The sequence below is a fragment of the Lactuca serriola genome, chromosome 8 (genome assembly GCF_051521515.1).
Source record: "Lactuca serriola cultivar US96UC23 chromosome 8, Lser_US96UC23_V15, whole genome shotgun sequence".
NCBI classification, from domain to species: Eukaryota; Viridiplantae; Streptophyta; class Magnoliopsida; order Asterales; family Asteraceae; genus Lactuca; species Lactuca serriola.
In genome coordinates, this window is record NC_136415.1 from 81543036 (window position 1) to 81562144 (window position 19109).

Consider the following 19109-nt stretch of genomic DNA (forward strand, 5'->3'; position numbering starts at 1 on the left):
ACACATGATAACTACAAATCAATTCACGTATATGTATGTGTCCGAACAAGCACATACAACAAATCTCCCTAGAATCCACTAGGATTTTTGCATCTCTATCAGGCTCCCTAACAATCACTATGTGCTTTACCGAGCACATGAAATATTTCCTAGACTCCCCTCCATGCATATGCTCAATCTAGCATATTTTAACCCTTTTCTTAGGTCAATAGGAATTCTATTTCCAAAATCTTCATATAAATTATTTCCAGTATAGTGCCCAGTCTGTAGGGCGTACTATATATGCATTCATACATTATGGCTCATATGGTATGGAGACAAGCACTTCCCCAACTACTCATACCATAATATATAACTGGTATACATGTCATCATGCATAAATTTTTTATCTCTTTACTTCATCATCATTTTATATAAGTCAATGCTAGAAAATCTACCACTCATCTGTATATATTTTCACGTCCACATTTTAGGAGTCATTCCTAGGAAGTCTACATTTCAGTTGTGACAACTGGAGAATTTTGGAACAAGCAAGGTCTAAGTTGTAACCGTGTACAAGTGAATTCACAACGTAATTTGTTTCAATAAAATTGTGAAAGCTAAAAGGGCATCATTTGTATAATTATATATATATATATATATATATATATATATATATATATATATATATATATATATATATATATATATATATGAAAACCATGTTTGTAATAAACCTTGAAAGTCAACAAGCTAGGACCAAAATCACCCTTTGGTGGGTGATACCAAAACCGAAATCACAAGCCTAGAACATACCTAGGCCGAAATCACATGAAGCATTAGGACTGAAATCATGCTAAGGACCCAAAGCTCCATGTCTAGACCAAAATCACCCTTAGTGGGTGATGTCATGGCCGAAATCCTAGCTAGGCCGAAATCACTTGGTCAAAGTCATACTTAGGACCGAAATCACATGTGATTTTGGAGTTTTCAATGAGTTCTCGGCTGGAAAGGAGATAAGGAGGGTTGACTTTATGATTTAGTTGTTTTCGTCCTTTCCAATACAAAACTATACCCAACAAATATCTATGTATTAACCAACAGATAACCAAGCAAGTATCATATCACATTTCCTTCCTTAACTATGGCAGAAAACATCCCTAAAACCTCCACCCATTCCATTTTCTCTAAAGTTACTTCATATTCTCTCAAGAACCATGTCCAAATAATCTTCCAAGTTCAAACCCTTCAAGCTTGTTCTTAGAGTTTGGTATAGTTTGGGATGCACAAAACTACACTATCATTTCAGAAGAAGCATATAATTATTTAAAGGTATAATTATTTCATTTACAAGAAAAAGGAGTTTTCAGTTCATGTAAATCGATTGATACTGGTTGTGAGACATTTGGCTTCACCTTACCTACCAGAGTACACATACTAAGACCTGCATTATAACCATAGTCTCTTGTAGGGAGAGTGTGACACTTGTGTATAGATCTATATGGGATTGACAACCCCGCATCTCAGCTGTTAGCTACAGATAGGCCGACCAGTCTAGGGTGACAAATGTCGTAACAATTCCGATGTCCGAAGCACTTCATTCAGGCAACTAATCGCATTAGTATGGTTATAATAACTCACATAGGGTATCGACAACACATTCGATTTACGGGTTAACATACATTCAAGTAGTTTTATATAAAGATAAAACTTCATAACACTACATTTTCAGTACACCATTACTTACATTTTTAGTGTTTGGATTAAGACTTACAACTCAGTTATAAAGAAAATATTGGATTTTCTGGAAATATACAATATATTACTCAAAACAGTTACAAATTCTTCGCATACAAAACGCTTATGAACTCACCAACTTAATTGTTGACATTTTTCAAAATCATTTGTATTCTCAAGAAACCGGTAAACGGGTAACCACAAGAGATTTTGGTGAATGGGACGTCATCGCATCATGTTATTCATTTTTGTTGTAACACCCGGTTCTGAAAGTGTTCAATTATGTCTTCGGAGGCCAAGGGTATAAGCGTAATCTGACGATTCGGTCTTTTATGGGTCTCGGGTTTTATTCGAGAAGTTTTAAGGATTGGGGTGTAGCTAGGAGCGTAGGGCTTCATGTCACCTTTTCGTGGATATAAAGTTTGTCGGAAATGGACTTAGAACGAAGAAGTTATAGTACTTCGAAGTTGCTGGTAGAATTGGTCCATGAATGGAAAAGTTTGCATTTCAGCCCATGCATGCAAGGTGGCAGCCAGGTGAGTACGCCCAACGTAAGCTGGGGTACACCCAACGTAGTGTTGGATAAGGAATCGCGAGTGCTAAAGACGTATGCCCAACATACGGGGAATGCGCACATCGTACGTCCAGGATCTCCAAAACCCTAATTTTTAGGGTTGGCTCACTATTTAAAGCACCTTAAGTGCTAGGGGGAGTGCCTCCCTTTCATTCTCAGAGCCTTAAACCCTAATTCTGAGTGGTAGCTTCATCCAAGAGTGTTGTGAGCTTTGTGGATGCATTTTGGGTGATTTTTGGTGCATTTCAAGAAGTTGGAACTTGTTGCAAAGATGGGATTCAAGGAGCTTGTGGATTTGGCATTTGGGACTCATTCTCAGCTTGATGAAGGTATAAAGCTTTGATCTTGATCATTCATCTCTTAGATCTACCATTTTGGGTTTTGGTTCCTTTTTGGTCCCAATGATGAAGCATTATGGTTCAAATTCGATTCTTAGAATTGGGGTTGCCACCCTTGATGCTATTTGAGTCCTTAAGACATACATTTGTCATCTTGAAGGTCTTAATGGGTTCATGCATGACTAGGATCACTTTTATGGAAGTAAAATGCCATTTTTGGAGTTTAGGTTTGTTTGGGGCATGCAAACTCACCAAGTCAGTGACTTTATGGATTAAGACGTTAGGTAGAGCTTAGCTCTGTAATTTGGTCCCTTGGTTTGAAGCATTAAGCACTTAATGGATTTTGTGCATTATCCATTTGTACGTTGGGCGTACAATGTAGTACACTGCGCGTACAACCCTTTTGCCCAGTACGCTAAGCGTATAGAAAAGGTACGTTGGGCGTACGCTCTCAGGAAGACTTGGGCCTTTGTGGAATTTGGACCTTTAGGCCCTAATGGTTGTGGGCCTAGGTTTGCTGATAGTTAATCCTGAATGTATCTTTGGGCCAATAATGGAATAGTTGGGCCTATTGGGCCTTGTGGCCCAATATAGAAATGGTCTTCACATTTGTGGGCCTTGGTTTGGGCCAATTCTTCGATTAGGTTGTTGTGGGCCTTCGTGGGCCAATTGGGGTCAAGATTATTGACTAAAGAGAATATTGGGCTTTAGTATAGGGTCCATTTGAAAGGTCCAGGCCAAATTTGGAAAATTGGGCCATTGATGGTTTATGGACATTATAGTGTTGGGCTTTTGTTTTGGGTTTGCGCCTTAGTTTTGGATCATCCTGGGCCAGGGGTAGAATGGTCATTTTACCCCATGCATTGATTAAGGATGATGGTATGGGACCCAATTGCTAATTGGGTATATTGATTGGTAGTGATAGCTCGGGAAGCTGGCGAGGCAACATCTAAGGAATTCATGCGGGAAGCTTCTGCACTGCAAGGTGAGTCTTCTCACCATACCAATGGGTATAAGGCACCAAGGCTAGCCCATTTATCTAGTTGTGATGATCGTTGCGAATGTGCTATTGATACATTATGTATTTATGTGAAGACCATGCGGGGGTTCCCATGGTAAATAGTTATATATGTAGTATGCTAGTTGATTGTGCGATATTTGGTATGCTAGTTGTCTTTGTGATAGTTGCATGGAAGACCCCGGGGGGTTCACGAGGCAGTTGGACATAAGACCATGTGGGCGTTACCATGACTTTCTAGGCTAAAACCATGTAGGGGTTCCCATGGTAGTGGGCTAATACAACGTTGGGGTTCCAGTGGCACCCAATGTAAGACCTTGGAGGGTTTCCAAGGCAACCTTATATGTTTGTATGTTTAGCTCATATGCTTGTATGTATAGTTTACATTATGTCTTGCTTGGTAAGAAGACCTTGTAGGGGTTCCCAAGGCAGGAAGACCATGTGGGGGGGGGGGGGCATCCCTTGGCAGATAAGACCATGTGGGGGTTCCAGTGGCACTAGGTATAAGACCCTGGAGGGTTTCCATGGCTTCTTCATATGATTATATGCATGGCTTATGCGATTGATATGGATTATATGGTAGAGATAGCTTTTATAGCTAATATGTTATGTGTTATGTGGATTGTGTGTGGGGTATGCTCTGGGGGACTCACTAAGCTTTGTGCTTATGGTTTACAGTTTTGGTTTCAGGTATCATCAATTGGGAAACGAAGAGCTCAGATTGATCGCAATGCACACACCTATGATTTGCACAATAAATGATTTTGGGATGAACTCTGAAAAATGTTTTACTTAACGATGTTTTGGAATGGTTGAAATAAATGGTATCAATGTGTTGGCTATATTGAAAATGAAATTTTTACCCTTGATTTTTGGGTCGTTACATTTGTCATATGCATTTGATATCATGTAGACAATGTTTTGAGCACAATGTAAATTTATTAAATATTCAATACAATGGTTGTAATTCTTTAATCTTTATTATTCAATTGTTATGATACTGCACATGAAGTCATCCTCCCCCAGACGTTTCCGCCGTTCTGGTTTGGGGTGTGACATCAACTACATCTGAACATGTTCCACTAGCTTCAACTTGGTTCTTTGTCATCCCTAACATCAATATCTCTCCTCGTGCAATAATATAGATGTATCACCACTTCAGCTAGGTATTCTAAAGAAGTAGGTTAACCAGTACTTCACAAACCAATGACTATTTTCACCATCATAATCATGTATGTTGAAGTCGGCTTAACATACAATGGAGTTCAAGTAGATTATCACCTAGTATTTTTAATTACTAAATTAGAGCACCTCGTATAAGGTACAAATCAACTCTTAACATACCACTTGAATGTCATACTTCTTAGCATTGACATACAAGGACTTGGTCTATTGAGTTGGGAAACTCTATCAACCTTATTCTTATCATCTTTCTTGAATTCCTCTAAATTCTGCATAACATATTATATAAATTCAATTTTGATACCATTGAAGTATTTATCACCATCTTCAGTACTTCCAAATCCGTAAGCAGTCAGCTCAACGACTCATGGACCTTTATGGTTCTTGGTTGTATATGATCACGCCAAAGGTACTATATCACTCCAGATATACTAGTACCATTTTATTTTAAAGAAGTTGTCGATGTTAATTATCGATGATTTTATAATCGTCAATAAGTTATGTGATACAACCTCGAAAAGTTACATGTTAGTTCCAATACAAGAATTATACGTTTCGAATCCTAAACATGTTAGGTGCATTTTATGCACCATTAAAGCATGTTTAATTAACTCTTTTGTATTTCAATTTTGTAATAATCCATGCATTTTACTTAATTTGGGACAAAAACTTGGCACACTTTATTTCCACACTTTTTATGCCATTTCAGGTGGTTCTGGAGGTTGGAGATGAATCGGGATGGTGAAAAAGGGCCGGAAACAAAGATGCGGATTTTTCGGAGCAAAATTGAAGAAAACAAGAATTTGTCACAGAAGAGTTGACACGAGTCATGTCTCTTTTGACATGGGCCGTGTCAAATGGTTTATCAACGTACATTGGTTGCGGATTAGAAAAATTTCCAACTTTTTGAGTGACACGGGGTCGTGTCATGTCTTCACAATTTGACACGGGGTCGTGTCTGTCGCATAACTTCTTGGGGCAGTTTTCTTTTATGATCTAATTTCGGGAGTTTTAACCAGAGATGAGACTATCATTCACTCCAGGACATCAAGGACGACAATTAGGAGAAGATTTTAGTTGGTAGCTTGAAGAGATCATTTGGAAACAGTTTAATTTGCATTTTGTAAGTTAATTTGAAGATTAAAACTTGTTGAAGTTTTAGTTTGATTAGACATGTGTGGCTGATTTCTAAATCATTTCTGATTCTGGATTCTTAAGTGTTTGTTGTTAGGTTGTAATTTGCACTTGAATTTATGTTTATCATCTAGTAATCTTTGATTTGATCTTATCTATGTGTTTGATTAGCTCTCTTTTCACTTGATCAATGAATTAGGGTGCTTATCAATCTAGTTAATCAAATTTTAAAATTCGTATATGTTTTATGATTTGATGTTAGTAACATGCACTTGATTGGTTGTAATTAGACCAAAAATAGTGTAATCAAAGATTAAATGTTCATATTCCCAAGCTTATGAGGAATGTTGAACATTGTTGGTAATTGTTGCAAGAACTTAATGTCATTTAATGATTTGATGCAAGTGCTTATTTGAATTGAATCAATTAAATGAAGTTTTAATTGAAGAACTTGTTTTGAATAAAATACTTTTGTCAACTTGGATATTAGAGTTTATTAATATCTAAATTACCAACCCATATTTAACATGAGTCATAATCATATTACATCTTACAAGACAATACATGTATAGGAATCAGAATCCGAAATGTATTTCTTTTATTGAATTTTATTATCAATCTTTTTTTTATGAAGTTTAATTTGAATTCAAACATAACCCCCCCCCCCCCCCCATCTAAACATTGATTGTATAATGTGTGAAAATATGGCTAAATAATAATACCCGTATTCTTGTGGACTGACCCTGCTTACTCTATACTATCTTTAGTGTAAGAAGTAGCAGTGATTTGCATTTATCATTATTATTTTATCCCATTATTTGTTGGTTTGACAACCAAACAAGTTGGCTCCATTGTCGAGGACACGATGTTACTAATTGTTTATGCCTAGATCTTTTTCGTACAGGTACACCACTACCAATTGACTCGGAGATAGAGAAGATTGCAAAGAGGTTACATAAGCAAGGAAAGCTTCTTAAGAGGCAACCGGGTTCTGGGACTTTTTCATCATCTACCCCTCCGGTCATTAACATTTGGGAGGATATACCCTTCTCAAGTGTATCCGCATCCGAAACAGAAAGCCTATCACTCTCACCTCAACCATCCTCACCCATAAATACCACTCCACCCTCTTCACCTGTTCATAATATCCCAAACACTACACCCATAGAAACTTTAACCACTACTCACACGATGGGAGATAACCATAGAGGGAATCCACCTCCAAATCCACCACCTGAGCAAACCCTTCGCCAATGGGTGAGGCAAGATGTTACTCAACAACCTCTTTGCATCACATATCCGAAAACCATCAACCTAGAACTAAAATCCGGGCTCATCCACTTACTCCCAACCTTTAGAGGTTTGGAAAATGAAGATCCCCATAAGTTCCTCACTGAGTTCCATGTTGTGTGTGTGGGCATACAACCACACAATGTCACGGAGGATCAAATCAAGCTTTGGGCATTCCCCTTTGTGGTGCAAGATGCAACAAAAGACTGGCTTTATGACCTCCCATCGGGGACGGTTAATACATTGGTAGATCTTGCCCGGTTGTTTCTAGATAAGTATTTCACAGAAATGAAAGATTCCGCCTTGCCTAGAGAAATTATCGGCATCAAGCAGAAAAAGAATGAAGCCTTACATACCTATTGGGAAAGGTTCAAGAAGTTATGCACCTGGTGCCCAAAACATGGAATTTTTGAATAGAACCTTCTTCAATACTTTTGTGAAGGCATGTTGCCATGGGAATGGAGGCTTATTAATGCTTCAAGTGGAGGATCTATTGTGGACAAGATCTTAACCAAAATTTAGGAATTAATAAAGAATATGGCTAAAGATTCAAAGCACACTTCTCAAGAAGACGGGTGGTACACGGATGCACCCCAAGTTGTAAAAGAAGTCCAAACTCCTCAATTTGAAGCTCAACTATCCGAGCTTACAAAAGTGGTAATGATGCTAGCTAAAGATAAAGGTATGTAACCCACACCCTGCCCTTGCGGTATTTTCACTCAAGTGGGACACCCAACTGATATTTGCCCACAACTTCAAGAAGAAGATCATTTGGAAAGATTTTAATTTCATCTTTGTAAGCACTTTAGTACTTTAATTTCCTTTCTAGACTTGTTAACCTTGTTCTTGTCATGTGTGACTAGAACCCTAGACTCTCCAACTTTATGTATTGACTATTGTGTGTGATTTCAATCATGTGATTTTGGTTTTGTTTCTAAATGCTATCTAATGAATTTGATTTTGTTTCAATTGAAAGTTTGATTTCAATTCTAGTTATTATTGGCCATTTGAGTTAGGGTTAAATCAACCCAGTTATCTATTGTGAAAAATCCGTAATTGTTTTGTAAAATAGAACAAGTAACAAGCACGAAATTGAATTCTTTAGAATAAATCTAGTGTAAATCAAATTCACACATTCTTACACTCCCGAGCTTGTGAGGAGTATTGAATGTTGTTGGGAGTATTCACACAAAGTATAATGCAATCTCTCCATTTAATTGTAAGAACTTTTTTAGATTATATTGGTAAGGTTAGGATTAATCAAAGAGCTTATTTTGGTTAATGAATATGGTGAATGAGAGGTACTAGAGCTTGTTAGCATTTCTAAGTACTAACTTAGATAGATTTGAACAAATTTCATTTCATTTATGGAATCACATTACTAATTTGTCTTGCATAGAGTTGGAGTACTTATAAATCCTGAATTTATTTTAGTTAATTAATTGTTTACTCATTACTTTAGTCTTTTGTTTAAATCAGTGCATATAAACTCCCCCATTCTTGTGACCGCATTTGTACCTTACGCAAAAAGGTATAAGCCATTGTTATGTGTCTTTGTGGATCAACCGTACTTACCTTGTATTGCATTTTTACTGCAAAGTAGTAGTGTTTTTGAAGTAATTTTGTACCCCTTAATTTGTTGGGTTTGACACGCCTAACAGAACACATAAAACTTCATTTTCCTAATCAAGTTCTACTGCCTTAAATTTTTTCAAATAGAAATCTAAGAATGCAACGTAAGGCATGCTATAATACTTAACAGTTAGCACATAATAACATATAAGGAATCTCTCCTAAAGTATGCTAGTGCACATTCTTAAATAATATAAAGTAAGGTACACAACCTAAAGCATGCTATAAAAATAAATCTATTAGCACATAATAGCAGTTAAGGCATATACCCTAAAGTATTCTAGTGCTTGTGTCTATATATTAGCAATTTAGGTATACATCCTAAAATATATTAGACACACTTTCACCACCATCAATTAGCCTCTAAGTTTAAGTCTAGAAATAATAACTATTCCTAGTTCGCTTAAACTAATGCTCTGATACCAACTCTGGCATCTCCCATTTTGCAGATACGAAAAAAACTTTTATTTATGCTGTCACAACCATGTTATCTTTGTTTGTAGGAAATCCCGATTTATTTAAAAATTTTGAGTACAAATGTTGTATCAAAGTAACAAAACCCTAATGATGTCATAATCAATAGACAATATTAGTTACATTGTAAAGACCTGTCAGTCTTAAATACAATTGCAGGTTGTCTCTTAATCACTTAACACCCTAATCAAGTTCCTCCGGCCTTAGCCTAATATATGTGATTCATATAATTTGAGTGCGTCAAGTTTGGTAACCTCGTGAGAAACATATGGTTTTAATTCCCACAATATTATTAAGATAATATATCATAAATATGTTGGATTATGTGTCTAATCCATTAACTATAATTGGTATAAACTTGAATTGATGGTAGCACAATCCTTTTGGATTGCCCTCAAACCTGACAATTGAATAGGATGACTTTTAAAGAGAGAAGATGGATTTATTAATTTTTTATTTGGTTAATAAATTAATTAGAAATCAAAATATATTGTTTGTTAATATATTATGAGAATAATATATTAATTAGAAATTGTAATATTTAATTAATAATTAATCAAAATTTAATTGGATTAATCTTGGGATTAATTGGATTAATTAAAAGTAGGAGGACTAAAGGTGAAAATGTTCAATAATTGAACATTGTGCAATTCTAAAACCTCCCATAAGGGGTGGACAAATTCTAGATGCTTTCTAGGGTTTCCTTGGGCTCTAAGGATGCCTTGGATGCCTTAGGGAGGAAGCTAAGGGATTAGGGTTATCTTGGAGATACCTGCTTTATCCAACACCTTTCCTAGACTCCTATATAAACCCATTGGGGTTTAGAATTTCGGACATACTCTTCCAAGCGGCTTAGGGCTGAAATTCTCCTCTCTCTTTATAGTTTTCCTTGGTTGCTAGGGTTTAGGTGTGAGCCATTAGAGGCGCGACACTTGTGACGCTTGTTACTAAAGGTTTTCAAGCTTGGATTAAGATTGTTATTACTACATAACAATCAATGGTATGTTTCATAACCATAATTTGTGTAATTTTAGTTATATACTAGTGTTCTAGGGTTTCTACTTCGTTGTTTAATTTGTATGTTCAATTAGAGAAAACGTAGATAAAATTATTTAGGGTTGCATGCACATACATGATTGTTTATTATGCTCAAAACCCATTAGTGGTATCAGAGCCTGGGTTTAGTTTTCTATTGAATTGATACTAATATGAACTTGAGCAAAGAGGAGAAAACATAACTGTCATTCTGTTCTTCAATCACGCAGTGGTGTTCTTCCAACATAGAGTGTTGGCTTGCAACACGGAGTGTTGGCCTGCAACACGGCGTGTTGATCTTCTAACACGACGTATTGTGCTGTCAGATCCTTATTTTCGGATTTTCTTGCTCAACTTGATTTATTTGGTAATTATCTTTTATTAAATCTGCCATAATGCGAATTTTGTTAATCAAAGATAATTAAATAAGACCTAAATGTTAGGAGATAATTATATATTAGATAATAATGAATTTATTTGATTATAATTATCTTAGTGGATGTTATTATTAATTTAATTAATTGATTAATTAAAGGATAATTAATAAATCTATAATTGGTTTAAATTTAATTAAATTAAAAGTTTAATTTACTAAAAGATTAAACCCTTGCTACTTTAAAATATTTTAAAATAAACCCTTATATTATATGTAACATTAAAATTTTAATATTACTATATATATATATATATATATATATATATATATATATATATATATATATATATATATATATATATATATATATATATATATATAAAAGACAAGTCAGTCAAACCACTATTACGCCTCATTCACGAAGCCATACTATAAGGTAAGTTTAAGGAAGCGGCCTATAAAATGACCGACATTGGGTATCTACTCTTACCCATTGCTCTGTTGTATGGTGGAGGGTCATTAGCCGAATGGGTTTGATAGGACATAATCTCATTACAAGTATAATGATATAAAGTAACTAAACTATTTTCTAAAATTCCACTCTTAGTTACTTTAGGAAAAATGTGAATTTGATGCTAATCCATGAAATTGCACATTGCACTTTTTATAAGTCGTTAGTGGAGCGTGTGTGGTTAACCAACATGCTAATATGGATTAATAAAGGGTGGCAATGGGTATCTCGTAAATTTTCGTTGATTAATGGAGCGTATGTGGCTAACCGACACATTGATTAGATGATAAATGACATCGAGAGTACCAAATTAATTAGCATGGTTAGTCACATCTCGTTTGTGATCTTCGACATCCTAGTCACAAAATGAAAACATAATCGAGATTAAACATGTCATTGTACAGTTCAATGATTCTCAAAAGATCTAGGAGTTTCATAAGATTGAAATTGGTAAATGCTTTACCTACATAAAATAGATTCGAATTTGATTACGACATCCCTCTTCAAAGTTAGAATCGAAAATATGGATCCTAGCCTTAATTTACTTTTTTTGGGTTAATAATTAAGGATTAAAATCAACTAACATAAATTTTCTTTTCTCTTATTATAGATGTCAAGTTCAGACAACAATGGTCTTTCTCGTCCTTTTGGAAATGTTTTTCCTTCTCTACCTGAAGATGATCTTCCACATGTTGTTCGAGGTGAAAGAATGTTCCCTTCTTCAAGAAATTGTGGAACTGGAAATCATGCTTCTCCAACTTTTCCTCCGCCTCCACCAATGACTCTCCCGAAGTCATATTTCCTTCAAAGTGAAAATACAAAGTTACTCAAACCCTGTTGGCATGCAAACATCAAGATGGAAAGTCTGTGTGTACGCATGTTCTGAAATTGAAATCGTACATTGACAGATTGGGAATGTTGGGTGTCATTTTCCCAATGGATCTAGCCATTGACTTGGTTTTACTTTCGCTTCTTGAGTCATATAGTCATTTCATTAAAGACTACTATATAACTGACCATGACGTGTCCCTAATTAATCTAACACACATGTTGATTGATGTTGAAGCAGAAATGCTTAAGAGCACAAGTCAAGCAAAAGCGTTTGAAGGATTTGCCTCTCAAATTTCCATGGACGTTGAAAAAGGTAGTCCATATGTTTCTATTGCCAAATGAAGGGGCATTGGTTGCGAAACTGCCTAGACTACCTGAAAGATCTTAGAGATAGTAAAGTCAAGTTGTGCTACTCTATTTCATGTACATCTATTATCTAACTCCATTATTTTTAATAAGTTCCTATTCGTAGATTCTTAATACATGATGTGATGATCACATTTTGATGTTTTGCAGGATCTAAGAGATAGAAGGAAGCTTAATAAGAGTGAGTTGAATCTGATCGAGAGAGATGGATTTCGGTCGTATGGTTCGATGATCAGGTTTTGGAAGCTACTTTTAAGAGTGATGATAACTTAATTGATTGCTTAGGAGATGTTTAGAAACATAGTTTTCATGTTTTTGCGTTGTAAGTACAAAATTCTTCCTCTTATTATCAATAAAAGTGAAATTTTGATTTATCTAGTTTACTTTATGTTTCCTTGAAATGGCATTTATGGAAATTCGTGGTTACATTTCTATTATTAGCAATGTTAAATGTGGATTTGATTCTTGATTAATTGTTTGTGGTATTGTCATACTTAACCAAGTGCAAAGGAATTCTCATCAGCCAAGTTTCAATTGGATAGAAATTTGGAGTCATGCAATTTGAATAGTGTGATGTATGAGAATCTTGATCATTGGAAAATTATGACTAATTCGTTGACCACATGTTTATGTGGGTCAAGTGCAGAACTAAAGGATCTAGGAAACATTGATGTGGACTATTCAGATCCGCCAAAAAGGATGATAACTTCATTCGTCATGATTTACTGATGCTTTAGTACACATGGTTGTGTTTATAAGATTAAGCATAATTCTGATACTTTGAGAAGTTTCCAAGAGTGGAAGAACAAATAATAAGAATCTGTTAGGCAGAAAGATAAAGGTTTCGCTAATATAAATGAAAGGAGAGTACTTTAGTATCATGTTTTAAGATCATCTTAATGATTGTGGAACGATGTCACAAATTGATCCTCGAAGAACATCTTAGTGCAATTGTTTGACTAAGAAAAGGAATCAGATATTGTTGAAATGGTTTAATCATTAGATGGGTCATACTTTGTATCCAATTAAAAAATTTAGAGTCATACTCTAGTAACTACACATCGTATCTTGAAACTGATTTTTATACTAAGTAGGTTTATAACACCGCATGAAATGTGGAGTAATAATGTTTTCTTACTCTAGCATACTGGAATTGGAAGTTGTGATGTTTTGGTTAAAACAAAGGATAAACTTGTTGGATTAGGTGTCTAAGCCCATAACTATAATTGGTATGTACTTGACCCGAGAGTAGCATGATCCATTTGGGTTCCCTTCACCAGAGCAATTTGATAGGATGGATTTTTGAGAAGAGTTTATTTATGATTTATTAATATATTATAAGTTCTAATATATTAATATGAAATCATATGATTTAATTAGTATTGACCGGGAATTAATTTGGAGATCAAAAGAGACTAATTAAATTAATGGGGGACTAATTGTGTAAATTGGTTATATATATGTTTTGGGCTTATGATACATGATGGACTAAGTTTATGAAAGAATCCATAAAGAGTTAGCCCACATGAATCATGGATCATGGATAATAAGCCCAAGGGTGTGGATTAAGGTTTTACCATGACTCTTAGAATTCTACAATATATATATATATATATATATATATATATATATATATATATATATATATATATATGTCACCCTATAACAAAAATCAGTTACCCTAGTGTATTCTTGGAGAAGCATAACCGAATTTTAGTGATCCATACTCTCTCTCTCAAAAGTCCTCCTTTGTTCACGATGTTTGTGAACCATTTGAGGCATCATATTTGAGGTGGTAAGTTCTAAAATGCCAAAACTAGAAGCTACAACAAGAGGTAATTCAAAAACTCATTTTTATGTTGTTTATGTCAATTGTATGCTAGTTGTAGACTTAATGCTTTGGAAACAATATTGCATGTATAATTAGAGAAAACATAGATCCAAAGCATTTAGTGTTGTATGTGCACCATAGGATGTTATAGTATACAAAACCCAATAGTGGTATCAAAGCCTAGAATTGTTTTTTGTTATATTTGGTGCATGGGTTATTTTTCCAAAGCTGAAAAACCGTTCTGACAGCACCTACTCGACGAGTACATGCTTGGACTCGACGAGTTGGATAAATTTTACCATGAACTCGACAAGTCCATAGTCGGGGTCGACGAGTTGTATGATCAGATTGCCGTTTTTTGGGTTTTTTTTGGCCTGTTTTGGATTAGAATCATTACCACAATATGTTTTAGTTCATAAAATTTGATTTTGTTGGTATGGTAATGATTATCCTTGTCCAATTAAAAGATAATTAACAAAATTTCAAGATTTGTATTAGTTTATATAATAGGCTAATTTCTTGTAAATTGCTGATATGAATTGTCTTGACTTATGAGTTTAACTTGGTCATAGATAATTATTTGATTATTTTGTTAATTGAAATATTTGATCTTAAATGTTTTTAAAGTCCTCCACAACTTGTCTTCAAGTTATGGAACATGAAAAGTTTTTCCATAAAAACAACATTAAACTCATAATTTATGGAATTCAAAGGTTTTTCAAGAGTTACAAAACTTGCCCTCGAGTTTTGGTATTTGAAAAGTCTCTTATTAAGAAACTTTTGTAATTTAAAAGGTGTAACTCTTGGGTTCATAAATAAAAAAATTAATTAAATAGTTTTTAATTTTGAATTTTTTATATTTAGAACCTTGAAGTATTTAAGTAGCTCAAACTGCACCTTATGGACTTTATTAAATTAATTAAAATGTTTAATTAAAAGAGAATTAATAATTTCATAATAGCATGGTTTAAGTTTAATTAAATTTAGAGTATAATTTATTAATAGATTAAACCATCTAGTATTTTAAAAGTTTAAAATACACCCTCATACTATATAAAATTAAAAGTTTAATAATTATATATGTATAAGTTAAAGAGTCAGTCTTACCGTTAGTAGGCCCCATTCACGAAGCCGGTCTATAAGGGGGGTATAAGGTTACTGCCTATAAAATGGCAACTTAATGGGTGTCCATTCTCATCCATCGCTTCCTTGACTGGTGGAGGGTCGTTAGCCGAACGGGTAGGATAAGACATTCTCATTAAAAGTATATTAAAAATACCAAGTAACTAAACACTTATAAATTCCAATCTTAGTTACTTAGCAAAAATATGAATTTGGTGCTAACCCATGAAATTGCACTTTGCACCTTGTCGGGTTGTTAGTGGAGCTTGTGTGGTTAACCGACACACTAACTTGGACTAACAAGGGTAGCAAAGGGTAGCTCGATGTTTTTCATAAATCAATGGAGGGTGTGTGGTTAATCGGCACATTAATTAGGTGATAAATGACATCGAGAGTACCAAGTTAATTTGCATGGTTATTCACACCTTGTTTGTGATCCTCAGCACCCCAGTCAAAAACTTGAAGGGCACAATCGAGAAACATGCCATTGAAAAGTTCAATGAGTCTCAAAAGATCTAGGAATTTCAATTCATTTAAAATTAGTAATCAATTTCGTTTTTCATGGTGGAAACTGGTAAATCGTCATTTACCTACCTTCAAATATTTTGCAATTGGATTACGGCATCCCTCTTCCAAATTGTAAAACATTGTGTTGAGTCCTAGCCTTAATATTTCATTTGGGTGTTATATTAAAGACTTAAATCAACTAACTTGAATTTCTCCCTTATAGATGTCTAGTTCTGACAACTATGGTCTTCCTCATCCTTTTGGAAAAAGATTTCGTCCACTACAAGACAAACGCGTTTTTGCTACGCAAGGAATCCGTTGCGAAAAGCTGAAATTCCGTAGCAAAAGACGAATAGAAACAGAATTTGCAACGACCTATTTCCGTCCCTAAAAACGTCGTAGCGAGGGTTTGCAACGGAAAAGATAATTTCGTCACAAATGTGACAACAAATTGAAATTTGTGGTAGGTGGTATTCCGTCGTGTATTCCGTAGTAGGATTTCATCACACAATCTGTGGTAGTTATTCCATCATAAATTCCGTGATGGTGATTCCATAGCAAATTCCGTGGTGGTGATTCCGTAGCAAATTTTGTGGTGGTGATTCCCTAGCAAATTTCCTTGGGGGTGTTTCGCTAGCAAATTCTGTGGTGGTCATTCCCTAGCAAATTCCATGGTGATGAATCCATAGCAAATTCCATGGTGGTGATTTCCTAGTAAATTCCGTTGTGGTCATTCCCTAGTAAATTCCATGGTGGTTATTCCCTACTAAATTTCATGGTGGTGATTCCATAGCAAATTCCGTCGTGCTGAATCCCTAGCAAATTCCGTTTGATGATTTCCTAGCAAATTTCCTGGTCATGAATCCCTAGCAAATTCCTTTTGATGACTTCCTAGCAAATTTCGTGGTCATGAATCCCTAGCAATTTTAGTGGTATATATTATATACCAGATTCCATATGGACCAATGGATACTTGATTTATAAATTATATCCAAATAATTTTGTAGTAATATATGAAAAACAAAAAAAACAAAAAAAAATCATAACCATTATATCTTAAAATAATAAAATAATTATTTATTACATGGAAAAAAGAAAGTTGCTACTCTAAAATACATAATTTGCAATAAACATATATCAACCTACTACTCTTGTTGTTTTGTAAAGCCATTAATAAGGTCCAATGCCGTTTGAAGTTGTTTTTCAAGATACCTGACCCTTGGTTTTTTTTCCTCTTGTTGGGCGTTCATCATTTCTTTAAGCTCTTCGTTTTGTTGTTTTTGTTTAGCAACAAGCTCCCTCATTTCTTCTATTTCATCATTTTTTTTCCTGAATGTAAGATACATCCGTTTTACCATTCCTATTGGGAACCGCCTTTGCAAAAGAGCCTAATCCATAAAGTCTTTTTTTTATCATGACCACCAACAACAGCATAAAAGAGCTTGTCCTCCTCAAATTCAATACCTTTAGCTTCCAACTCTTCCCATTTTTCTGTATAGGCCGCCTACAAAATCAAAATATTATAAGTTAAAAGATATCAAATTTAGGATTGATATTATGGAGTAGCTACAATATAAAAGTTTAAACTGAAATGAATATTACATGTATTTCTCTATCTTTTTCATTTGTGAAAGTGACTCCATCGTGATTCTTCGTGTGTGTATACATGAATAATTCACTATGGGGTGGCTCATTTCCTAATTTCCTCTTCTGCATAAATACCATATAAAATGTCAAATATACAGATAAACATATACAAACATTGATATGATGTACCATTTAAAAAATTACCAAATCAGAAGCTATCTTCAAATGACTTGCGGATCCAGCGTTATGTGTAGGTTTTGCTACTCCAGCAGCCACACCGTTACACCTATTTTTCTTGTTCAGCTCAAATTTTGTCTTGTATTCTTTTGTATTCCATTTTAATTGCCAGGAGTTCCAGACTTCCTGTGGAATATGAGCTGGTTTAAAGCCATGTTTGTTTCTTTTTGGACTCCTCATGTTGAAGAGATATTGACCATAACTTTCTGCCACTTTCCTTGCCCAAGCTTGCCTCACCACCGAGTCTATTGTTTCATCCCAACAACATTTTTTCTACACATTAACAATATAAACATAAGTTTAAGTGTAAATGTTTACCAAACATCAATTTATCACATATAGGTAATTACCTAAAACTCCTCCCAATATAATTCACACATTTCTTTGCTTACTTTTGCCTAAGCGTACCCTTCTGGGTCTATTCTTTGTTTAAAAGACTGACTAATAAAGTGTGCACAAGGTCTTGGTGGCATTAGTCTGCAAGTAATCATGTGATGTGTTAAGTTATGAATTGATATGTATGTGTAAACCAAAAGTTTATACATAGAAAAGGATGTAATTAAGATTTGATTGGTAACTCACGTTTTTTCCAAACATGAACAGTTAAATGTCCATCTGGTCCACAATCTTCAGAGGAATTGTTTTCACCTTCTACACTTACGACTACAGATCCATTCATGGTTGGTTGTGTTGGTGATGGGGTAGATTCTTGGATAGGTTTTGTTGATGGGGTATATTCTGTGGTAGGTGTTGGGATAGTTGTATATGTTGAGGATGTGGTAGTTCCTTTACTTAAGGAGGGTGTGGTAGTTACTGTAGTTGTGGAGGATGGTAGTGTAGATGCAGGTTTTGAGGTTGTGGTAGTAGATATAGGTGTTGATGATGTGGTAGTGGGTGTCAGTGTTGAGGATGGTTTAAATGATGTAGGTGCTGGAGTTTAGGTTATTGATGTAAGTGTTGAGGATTGTATTGTTCCAGATTCTGAAGTTTTAGATGTTTTTGCTAAGCAGGGTGTGGATGTTGTAAGTGATGCCAAGGAAGTGGTAGTCATGGGTGATGTTAATGATATAGGTTTAGGGGTTTTGTTGGTAGATGTTGTAGGTGCTTTGGATGTGGTTGTTGGTATTGGAAAGTCTATTTCTTCATCTTGTAACTGTTTGTTTACAAATTTTGCAGCTGAAATCCTGTTGCATTTCATAACTTGTGGTGCAATGAATTTAGTCCGCTTCACACCGGATGCTCCTTTTGATTTTGAGGTCGACATCTTTATGGCTTAAAAATTAACAAACAACTATAATCAATAACATTGTATTAAATATGAAAAACTACTGATGACAAGAGAGACACA

At 34.9% G+C, this 19109-nt stretch overlaps 1 protein-coding gene across 1 annotated transcript; it reads right to left on the reverse strand.

Annotated features, from left to right (window-relative positions):
• Positions 1-17297: 17297 nt before the first annotated feature.
• LOC145067105 (uncharacterized) lies at positions 17298-18440 on the reverse strand. The gene is made up of 4 exons (XM_079014312.1): positions 18357-18440; positions 17729-18034; positions 17540-17647; positions 17298-17441 (listed from the first exon to the last, which is right to left on the reverse strand). The coding sequence occupies exons 1-4, from the start codon at positions 18438-18440 to the stop codon at positions 17298-17300; spliced, it is 642 nt and encodes a 213-aa protein (XP_078870438.1).
• Positions 18441-19109: the final 669 nt, after the last annotated feature.